The sequence below is a fragment of the Theileria parva genome, chromosome 1, assembly GCF_000165365.1.
Source record: "Theileria parva strain Muguga chromosome 1, complete sequence, whole genome shotgun sequence".
NCBI lineage: Eukaryota > Apicomplexa > Aconoidasida > Piroplasmida > Theileriidae > Theileria > Theileria parva.
Genome location: NC_007344.1, coordinates 950746 through 962137, shown reverse-complemented (window position 1 = coordinate 962137; position 11392 = coordinate 950746). Strand labels below are relative to the sequence as shown.

General features: G+C 37.9%; 2 protein-coding genes across 2 annotated transcripts; both read left to right on the top strand.

Annotated features, from left to right (window-relative positions):
- Positions 1–155: 155 nt before the first annotated feature.
- dopey2 (Protein dopey-2 protein) lies at positions 156–9060 on the top strand (the record flags this gene model as incomplete). Its single annotated transcript, XM_760893.2, has 2 exons — positions 156–8454; positions 8644–9060. 2 exons carry the CDS (start codon positions 156–158, stop codon positions 8925–8927), a joined length of 8583 nt encoding a protein of 2860 aa, XP_765986.1. The 3' UTR covers positions 8928–9060.
- Positions 9061–9251: 191 nt separating this feature from the next.
- On the top strand, positions 9252–11308 carry GCN5 (Histone acetyltransferase GCN5). Its single transcript, XM_760892.2, has one exon. It carries the CDS (start codon positions 9355–9357, stop codon positions 11248–11250), a length of 1896 nt encoding a protein of 631 aa, XP_765985.1. The 5' UTR covers positions 9252–9354; the 3' UTR covers positions 11251–11308.
- Positions 11309–11392: the final 84 nt, after the last annotated feature.

Here is an 11392-nt window from a genome sequence, read left to right as displayed (position 1 = left end):
GAATTTACTTTATGAATTTGATTAATTTAGAGGAATGGGTTAGTATTACGATGAACTGATTTTTAGAGAATTTTCAACGCTAGGAAAAATTACCCAAAGCATGTCATTCATATGTTTTGGAATTTATAACATGATTTTTAATTAGTGTTGGAACTATGGGTGATAACACTCCCGGATCCGCCCACGTATCAGTGAACAGAGCTGAGTTAAAGAAGCTTGATACTGATACCTGTAACATTCTTGCGCAATTTGAAAAGACCAGAGAATGGGCCGACTTGACCAACTGTTTAATCAAGTTAAATCGTATTTTAACAAACTCCACAATACCACACATTCCATACAAGGAAATCATCTGTAAACGCTTAGCTCAATGTTTAAATCATCAGTTACCAACTGGTGTCCACATCAGAGCATTGGAAGTTTACGGCTCAATTCTAGCCAAAACTACCACAGAGAGTTTATCCAATGATTTGGCACTCTTTAGTACCGGGCTCTTCCCCTTCTTTTCCTACAGCTCTCACACAGTCAGGCCACAATTCCTGGAAATCATTGATAAATATTTCTTACCTCTAGGGCCTAAATTATTACCATGTCTTATTGGTTTATTAATTTGTATATTACCAGGGCTAGAAGATGATAAATCTGACACCTACGGGATGGTGTATGAGATGGTTGAAAAGATCAGCACCTGTGTACCAGAACGTTATTTTATGAGATCCCTATGGCTAATATTTAAAAGAGCGTCAAAGATAAGATTACCAACTTTATACGTAATTTCAAATAAATTGGCACCAGTGCTTTTACCCAGTGTGACTCAATTGAGTGAGGAGAGGTTGGATTCATTACTTCCTGATAGGAATGAGTTGGTGTTAAACAGTTTAATCGCAGCATCGCAAGATGATTCGATGATAACTTTGAGAGAATTGATGAACTTTATGTCGAAATATTTTCTACTAGATTCGGAGATTTTCAAGTATCACAGTAAGGCGGCACTTTGCAGGAATTTTTTAAGATTACTGAGAAAAAGAGATTGGTCACTCACCAGACGTATTTACCAGTGGTTATTTAACACTAATGACCTGAACGAGTCTGTGGAAACTATTGATTTAACGTATTTCAACAACCATTCCAAGAGTGTGATAATTACCGCAGTAAAAGACCTGTTGAAGATGAAAGTTAACACACTAGAGGAAGTAATTATGCCCTTGAAAATTGTTGTAACTTTAATCTCAGATATTGAGGTCTCAGTTATCGCTGACCAGCTGATGCCAGTGCTGTGTATTCCCATCCTGAAATACATTTGTGATAAAATTGATGACCCAGACTGGCATTCCGCAATTATCCAAGAAAGTAAAATCATCTTTAATACCACTCTGACATCGCCTTACGTAGTTTTCAACTCGATAATTGAACAATTCAATAAATTATTCCTGGATAATTCGTATAATTCCATACAGGAGTGGAATGACATTTTGGATTTGAGTAATATTTATCTCGATGAGATGAAGACTTTGACAATGTTTGAGACGGTTTTGGGCGGTCTCTTCATGCTCCTGGAGAATGCGCTGTATAAATTACTTAAACTGGACATAAAGTCGCAGGTGTTGGTGATTTCCCACATTCTCAGGTACATCTCAGCGATTCTGGGCCGTATAGAAAGTTTTATTAATGGCGAATACTGTTTTGATACGGATTTGAATTATGCTCAGGAGACTAAGGAAATGAATCATCTGATCGAGGTGCAGAAACTCTGCAATGACCGGATCTTCAAGTATTTAAATCATTTCTATATTAATTCACTCACACACTTTGACAATAAAAATATCCTAACAACCTCCGAAGTTTCAGTGCTGGATTTGTTAAATAATTTAGCCGTGAGATTCGTGTCAATTGAACATAACATGAAGACTCTGCCCATCATCAAGTCATTCTCCGAGAATTTCGAGTTTGCCTGCGACGACGCCATGACGAACCACTTCAGCGATTTGACACTCACCGAAAACGCAAATTCACTAGTCAACAAATATATCGACAACAATTATCTCAAAAAGAAAAAAACCAACAATAAATCTAAGGTTTCTACCGTAAAAAGTAAACTCACCAGTGGTGACCAAAATAATCTAACCGGTAGTATAAAGAGTAATCTAAGTGGTACTGACAAAAATAATGTAAGTAGTAGTAGTGGGAGTAAGAGTCCATCAGACATTAGTTCTGAGGGGTTTAGATTGGATGGTTGGATAATGTGTTTGTTGAAATGTTCATTATCGTCAGACCCGATGATATTTTGCAGAGGCATTCGGACATTTATTCAGGTGATTAATTTACCCAGGAAAGCTCATCTGAAGCGCTTTTTCTCAGTCTCGATCTTCCATCTCCGGAACATAATCATGCAACTTTGGAACAGTTTAGTTGACAGATTCTCCTCATTTCATTCTGAAATCGTGTTGTTACTGCTACAGTTAATGTACTCAGTACCAGAGACCTCCGAGGAGGCTGAAGATCTTATGGTTAAAGATCTCACAAGCAGAGATGTTGATTTAAAAATCGGTGCGATTTTACGATTCGGAGTCTTGATCAAGTATTTACACATCCATGCACCTGATCAGTTGTTCTTTTCTGAAGCTATTGGGTTCATACTGGATGCCGTAGAAGAGTCTAATCCTAAACTGCATTACTACGCTAGAGCTTTTTTATCCGAGTCTATTTACATGCTACCAAATCTCCTCGATCCCATTCTCCTGTTTCTCATCAAATTCAATCCCACACACTCCATCACCACCCATACACAACCCAAAGATATTTCCAACAATTTTAACTCCAACAATTTTAACTCCAAAGATAACAATTCTAGAGATAATAACTTGAAGGATTTCAAGTCTAGAGATAATAATTCCAACAATTTTAACTCTAAAGACTTCAAGTCTAGAGATAATAATTTGAAGGATTTCAAGTCTAAGGATATTAGATCTCCGAATACTCAGTCCGGCAATAGCATTAAGTTGAATAATACTGGTACGGTGTGTGGTAGTAGATTTTATAGGATATCTAGTCAGACATTTGATACTGAGACGAGGAATGTGATGACTGAGGTTGTGAGGCGGTTTAGACATTTATCATCGATAATCGGTAGAGAGGGTCAGGCTATATTAGATATAATGCAGAAACGTCAGGTGCCAATAGATTTACTAAAGTGTGTACAGGGCGAGGATTTGTTTAATACGTTGTCGGAAACACTTGAAACTGTTCCTCAAAGTCCACACCCTAAATCAGAATTAGGAACCAACAAGAGTCAAATTATCGACAAGAATATGAATCTGGACAAGAGTTTTATTATGGAAAAGAGTTTTATTATGGAAAAGAGTTTGAGTATGGAGGACTCTGTGTCAAATTATGGAGGAAGTTTTATAAAACATTTTTTAAAAGACACTTTAAAGGCTAAACAGTTTACAATTAATAGCCAAGTGTTGGGAGAATCAAGTGCTCGTAGAGACTCTGTTCGCACAGATCCCAGCTCATTGCAACCTAAAAATACTACACTGCTTGATGATTTAATTAGTCTAAACTCACCTAAAAAGTTACAAACTAATGGAACCGCAGACTCGTTTCACACACCAATCAATAAAATCCACACAGCTCACAACTTTAGTAAGATTAAAATTAACAAGGGGAAGAAAAGATCAACCATACCACAAGGGAAATCACAAACCAATGTACACCACGTTGGCAATGAAGTTTTCTACACTCCCTCAAGCTCCATTCTCACAAACACACAAACAGAACCCCCAAATAATGTAGTAAGTGATACACATCCCAGTGATACAGTTTCCAGTAGTATGGTGGCTAATGGTACATCTGATACAGTGCCTAGTTCTGTACCAGAAACAACACCTAAATCACATGGTAACACAGTACATAACACAGTGGCTAATACGGTATCCAGTCCTGTATTATCTGATTCACAGATTGAGTACTCTGTATTTCCGAGATTATTTGACCCGTCGTATACTTGTTATTCTGACGAGTCGATTTATAATTATTTGGACCTGGTAGTAGTGATAACACTAAAGTACATTTGTCTCAATGTTGATCTCAGCTCACTCATTCTAACCTCCACCACCGATGATCTCCTCTTCTACCAACAAATTATCACACGTAACACTACCAATAGTATTACCAATAATATTACCAATAATATTACCAATAATATTACCAATAATATTACCAATAATATTACCAATAATATTGTTAATGGTACTAGTGGCGTATGTGGAAACTCAAATGCTCTTAGTTTTGATGTATCAATGGATGATTCTGCGATGTTGCTGAGATGTACAGCGATAGATTTTATGAAGTTATTTTTATCATGTCTGCAGCCGACGAATTTATCAATTGAGGTCTCATGTCTAATATCAAAGTATTTACTACTGATTTTATACCACTTTCACCTGAAGGATCAACATATAATCCAGACACAGATGATATATTTGTTAAAAGTAGTAATGGACAGGTGTCATCAGGAGACTACTACAATGAGTAAACCCGTCAGTCACCTCATTGCGCTGGCAAAGTCATTATCCAAATTACCGCTTCTCAAAACTCCAACTAACCAGAATCTTGATATACAAACGCCTAAATCACAGTCTAGCGTTGATTTCACCAATAATCCTGATCACTACCAATACAACACCAATCTCACAAATAGTTTACACAGTGGTAATTTCACTAATAGTTTACACAGTGGGAATTTTACCAATAGTTTACACGGTGGGAGTTTCACTGTTAACGTGTACAATAATAGTGTTGGGAATTGGGGTAATGGAATGATTGACGTGAGTAGGATGGACGAGGAGCAACTGAATAGATATGTATCGAGCGACCCCTTGTTTGAGAATGAATATAACCGGAATTTACTTCAGGGAGTGGAAGTGTTACCGAATTTCATCAAGGATTTTGAAACTTCGCACACTTATTTGTCTCCAATCTACATCATTAACGTGGCCAACGTCAGGAAGACACAGCTGAAAAGATTAACTAAACTCTCTGAAATTGATTACTTTGAAAAGGTGCTTCACATTTGTATCGGTAACGCTGCCAAGGCAAGGTGTATCCACCTGCTACAATCTTACATTGATTTTGCCATTTATAACCTCAAGTATTTGTCTGGACCTGAGACTGTAAAATATGCGTCACACTTTATACTTGAACTTTGTACCCAGTTGACCACTTATAAAAATTGCATAGGAACTACTGGCATGTTTTACTATATCAGGGCGTTATATTTCATGTTTAACCATGTGACGGAGAATTATAAAACTGGTGCTTCGTATAGTGCCAGGGAATCGAAGTCTACAGGGAAAAACCTGGGAATCACAGACGAATCTGGAAAACCATACTTTTCTATGAATAAACAAAAGAAGAAGAATCTTACAGACTCCGCTGGGTTTCCACACCTCGATGTTACTCATCTGGTGCAGTCTTGCATACAAACACTCATCTGGGCAAACAATCACAATTTCATCAAAGTTGATTCCATCAAACATGATTCACCCAAACCTAATTCACCCAAACATGATTCACCCAAACCTAACTCACACAAAGCGGATTCTAACAAACCAGTTGACACCTCCAACATGGATTCACCCAGAGCTGACACCGCCAACAAGATAAACACCCTAAATACTGAGAAAATAATAAATAGTGAGAAGTTTCCAAATAGTGAGAAAATGTTAAATACTGAGAAATTGAATAGTGAGAAAATGTTAAATACTGAGAAATTGAATAGTGAGAAAATGAATGAGGTGAATGGTGAGGTGAATAGAGAGTATGGAGGAATGAGTGACGAGTTGAATTTGGCGCAGCGGGTATCATTGGAGAATGTGACAAATCAGGTGATTAGATTATTTAAGTTATTATATTTAAAGTTGCCGTATCACTTTATAAAGGCGTGTATACAGCTTTGGGACGAGTCGAACTTAGTGATTCCGGACTTTAACCTCAGTGATCTCTGTACGTCAATTTTAGTCACAGACCACTATAACCGAAATGAGACTAAAAATTGTATTCTCCTGGTCCTAAGTCATATACCACAGCTTAATTCCCGATTACTGTTATCGTACACGCTGGACATGCTGGAGTCGTTTTGCAGGTCCTCAGAGTTTAAAAATGCCTCCGGGTACTTAATTTTAAACACAAACGTCAGAGAAAGTTCATTATCGGAATTTATCTACGCTATAACCACCTCGAAAATGATACCACAGGCTGACGTAGACTCGACATTTGCAGAGTTACAACGCTGGGTAGGATTAGTGTTACATTACCCGAAACAGCCCACAGTGTTCCTATGGCTATTTCAAACCCTGCTAAAGTATGAGAAAATCACCGTGTACAACTATTCTAAGGTGCTGGTAAATAACTGTAAACGGCTTTTCAATGACCTGATTATGGTAGTGATTTATCAAGCGTGTGGGTTATACGCTCAGAAGATATGTCACTGGCTACCTCAGACAAGCTATGACACGCTTTTACCCGTGCCACTTCAAGTCCAACTCATTAACTCGAATTATTACTTTTCAAATAGAATTTTACACTCTGTTGTTAGTTTTAATTCCACCTCACCGCCGTCAAGGGTACACAGAGCACATCTAAATACTGTGAATCCGTTAAACTCCGATATTACTCTACAGTCCAATAATACCACTGTAGAAAGTGTACATATTGTCGACAGCGGTCACATTGGCGATAGTGTACATATTGTCGACGGTGTACACATTGTCGAGAATGGTCACATTGTCGACAGCAGTGTTGAGAATCTAGTCGAAACCAGCAGTAGCAACACTATTCACACTGTAGACAATGTACAAACTAATCCTCCAGTACACAATGTGGATAACACTGTAGAAAATGTGGACAAACCAGTAGACACAGTGGACAAAGCGGTAGACGTGGAGAATACGGAAGATATGGGAAGATATGTGATGGATATAAAGAGTTTGGTTTGTAATGAGACGAGTAGTTTATTGACGAGTAGAGCGCCAAGTGTGTCGGAAACTGACCCGCCGTCACCTCCTGCGCTCCCAGATAACACTGAGGTTGTGTGTGAAAATGCTCTGGCATTTTTAATATTCTTCAGTTATGAGATTTTGCACCTGAACAGAAGAACTCCAATCACCAACATCGTGTTCCAGTCCCTGCACAAGAGCCTGGGATCACACATTTTACCACTAATGCTGGAACGTCAGACGTTACAGCAGCGGTATTTTACCCTTGTACTACTAAGGTATTTACCCTACAGTCTCTATGAAGTGCCCCTGAGTACTATTAAGAAGAGCATGCTGGAATATATTAACTCGCAGGAGTTCTTCAGAATTGATCGTAACTGTCTTAATGTGCTGGTGGAGATATTTAGACAAGTGGTGGAAGAGGATTGTAAAGGCTCCACTGACATGATGACCAAGTTGGATTTCTACACTAACCCACCACACATGAATGTTTTCTCCAATAAATCCTCCAGCCTCATTAGCAGGTTCAAATACCTCAAACGTCTGGCATTCGTACTCTACGCCTCGGAACACGACACCTTTTCCTCGAATATTTCTAATATTATCGAGAGACTAGCAGAGACCACGAGGACTTTCAAGAATGACACCCTCAGGGCCAAGTGCTTATTCGTCATGAGAGTTTTACTCGCGAAGACTTCCCAGGATAATCTCACAGTGCTGTGGCCCGTCCTGTTATCAGAACTCATTAAAATATTCAGAAACACCACCGAACAGTTGTATAGCTATGGTGACGCAGACAGCGACGACATCCCCATCAGCGATATCAACAGTGATCTAGACATTGATCATCTCGTTACTGATCAAACAAACTTACTCAATCATCAAACAAACATTCTCAATCATCAAACAAACTTACTCAATGATCAAACTGATGTAACAAGTGAACCTAATAGAATTAGTAATAGAATTAGTAATGGGAATAGTAGCAGAACAAGTGGTAGAATAGGAGGTAGTAAAATAAGCAATAAACTAAGTGAGAGAAGTGGTAAATTGAGTGAGAGAAGTAGTAAATTGAGTGAGAGAAGTAGTAAACTAAGTGGCAGAAGTAGTAAATTGAGTGAACGTAGTAGTAAAATAAGTAATAGAATGGGCGACACAAGTAGTAAATTAAGTGAAAGAAGTAGTAAAATGGGTGACACAAGTAGTAAAATGGGTGACAGAAGTGGAAGAATGAGTGAACGTAGTAGTAAATTGAGTGAGAGAAGTAGTAAATTGAGTGAGAGAAGTGGGAGAATGGGTGAGAGGATAGAGAATTTGGAGTGTCCGGCGCATAATAAAAACGCGCTTTTAATTGAAGCGGTTAAAATCGTCGATATCGCCTGCAGCCTCAGACTCAACGAATTCCTCGTATACCAATGGATGTTCATCGATGATCTCACATCACACTCTCCACAACGTATCACACATATATTATCACTAGTTAACACATATTATAACTTAGTATATAATACTGTTAGGAGTTAGTATATAATACTATAGTTAGGAGTTAGTATATAATACTATAGTTATGAGTTAGTATATAATACTGTTAGGAGTTAGTATATAATTAGGAGTTAAATAAGTATGTTGATGAAAAAATGTGTAGAGGATTGTGTTGTGAATGATTTTAAGCCGTTTTTGATGATGGTGGAGCAGACGTGTCCGGAGAAGGTGCGGGCTCAGTTGAAGAATTTAATTTGGAGATCAAACGAGCAATATCAATTTTTTGGAGGAAAACCTGTCAAGTCACACAACTGGGAAGATAAAAACACAAGAGAACTACTCAATAAATCCATCGAAAATGAACTCATCGAAGACGAATCCCAACTCACACCCATCAAACCCATCAACCTACACCAAATCTATAAAACACTCAAACGATTCCAATAATCACTTCCACCAATTTTACACATTTACACCAGTCATTTGGGATTAGAATTACACATTTCCACCAAGAATTTGGGATTAAAATTTACGAATTTTAACTGAAGATTTGGGATTCGAATTTTACAAATTTTGAGTAAAAATTTGGAGTTCGAATTTTACAAATTTTGAGTAAAAATTTGGGATTAGAAATTGGGAATTTAAAGCAAAAATACCAACGGGAGTTATATTTTTAATAAACAAATTTTAATGTATAATTTCATATAAATAATATAAATAATATAAATAATATAATAAATGATGATTGTAAGTTGATGTAAAAAATTGTAGGCTGTGGAGAGGTGGGAGTGGTGGTGTTGATGTCCGAATAAGTAAATGAGTTGGATAGTGTCGGCACTTTAAAAAGTGTTTTATAAGTTTAAATTTTAACTGTATGAAAACTAAGCTAAGCCAGCAGAATTTGGCCAGTAATGAGTCCACATCTTCGCCGGGGCCTTCGACGCCAAAATCAGCAACAGAGGCCAAAACGATATCACGTCCACTGGCCTCTGTAAACACGGAATTAAATTCTAAAAATGAGTCAATAACTTCATATGTCCGGGAAATCGTAAATTTATACGTTCTGGACTGTAAAAAAAGGCCTGATCCATTTCAGCCGACTTTAGAGCCCAAAAACTCATCTAAAAATTCAGACTCATTTTCACACTTAGTTTTAGGTGGCCGCGACGTCTCAAATATTTTCAGACGCTCATTTGAAACTGTTCCAGAGCCCAGAAGGAAAGATCTGCTCGAGATCAGAAGCATCTTGAGCACATCTAACAATGAAGATTTGGAATCTTTAGTTAACACACTGTGTGCAATAATAAGTTATCAGCAGCTTTTGACACCAACTGCAAGACAAAAATTTGCAAATGAGCATCTGCAAGCTTGGCTGAAATCACAAGATGGTGAAGCATTTGCAGGAAAAGACTACGAAAAGATATACACAAGTTGGAAGAATTATCTCAGAAAACATATGCCGACTGGTGTTAAACTGTGTGACTACTTTTCAGCTGATTTTCTCAGAGCCGTTCTAGTCCTGAACGCAGATCGCATAAGACTTGAACTAGAGAAGACAGCATTCAAATATCATCCAGATCTGTTCATCTCACTACTCTGTAAGCAGTGTGGATTTAGTGATGAACTTGCAAATACAATTGGCACAATGAGTAGTGCTAAGGGGTACCAGATCCAGTCACTGTTACCATCAGAGACGGGCCTAGGATTTCTACATAGAGACGCCGGAGGCGCTAAAGAAGAAGATTTGGGTATAATCACCTTTGAATGTATTACTAACGACAGAGAACCAGGACACATGATTAAGCTGATCACGGTGAAGAATATTTTCTCCCGACAGTTGCCTAAAATGCCCCGAGAATACATTGTGAGACTTGTGTTTGATCGGAATCATTATACGTTCTGTTTACTTAAGAAGGGCGAGGTGATTGGAGGTATCTGTTTCAGACCATATTTTGAGCAGAGGTTTGCAGAAATCGCATTTTTAGCCGTGAAATCCACTGAACAAATTAAAGGCTACGGGACCAGGATTATGAACCACCTCAAGGAACATGTTAAAAAAAGTAATATTGAATACTTTTTAACCTACGCTGATAATTTTGCCATTGGCTACTTTAAGAAACAGGGCTTCTCACTCAAGATCACAATGCCCCGGGAACGCTGGTTTGGATACATTAAAGATTATGACGGAGGCACTCTCATGGAATGTTACATATCACCAAATATTAACTATCTCAGACTTAGTGATATGCTAAGTCAGCAGAAGGCAATTGTAGTCAAGTGTATAGAAGCCATTAAACCTCTCAAAGTCTACAGCGGTTTAAATGTGTTTAATAAAAACACCACTGTCACCATAAATCCCTGTGATATACCTGGGCTACTAGAGGCTGGCTGGACACCAACTCAGACCAGTAACCTCAACACTTTGGCCACCAGTGCCGAGCCTGAGGGACAGAAAAAATCACTCAAGGCCTCGATATTAGAATTGTTAAACACTTTAAATAAACAACAAAGTGTTTGGCCCTTTAGGAAACCTGTAAAGCAATCTGAGGCACCAGACTACTATGAAATTATTACTCATCCCACTGACATCTCAACAATGAAAAGAAAGGCAAAACTGGGAGAATACAAGACAAAGGAACAATTCGGCGAAGAACTCAAGAGAATGTTCGATAATTGCAGGCTATATAACACCTCACACACCATCTACTACAAATACGCAAACGAACTCCAAGCATTCATATGGCCACAATATGAAAATATTCAAGAATAATTTAATCCCACATTACCACCCATACTTTTATTTAAACCTATACCTACATTTAAGCCTATACCTATATTTAAACCTATACGTATATTTAAACCTATACCTATATTTAAACCTATACCTATATTTAAACTTACGTATAGTTAAG

Coding starts and splice junctions, on each gene's coding strand:
- GCN5 (XM_760892.2), top strand. CDS start 9,355: ATGAAAACTAAGCTAAGCCAGCAGAATTTGGCCAGTAATGAGTCCACA.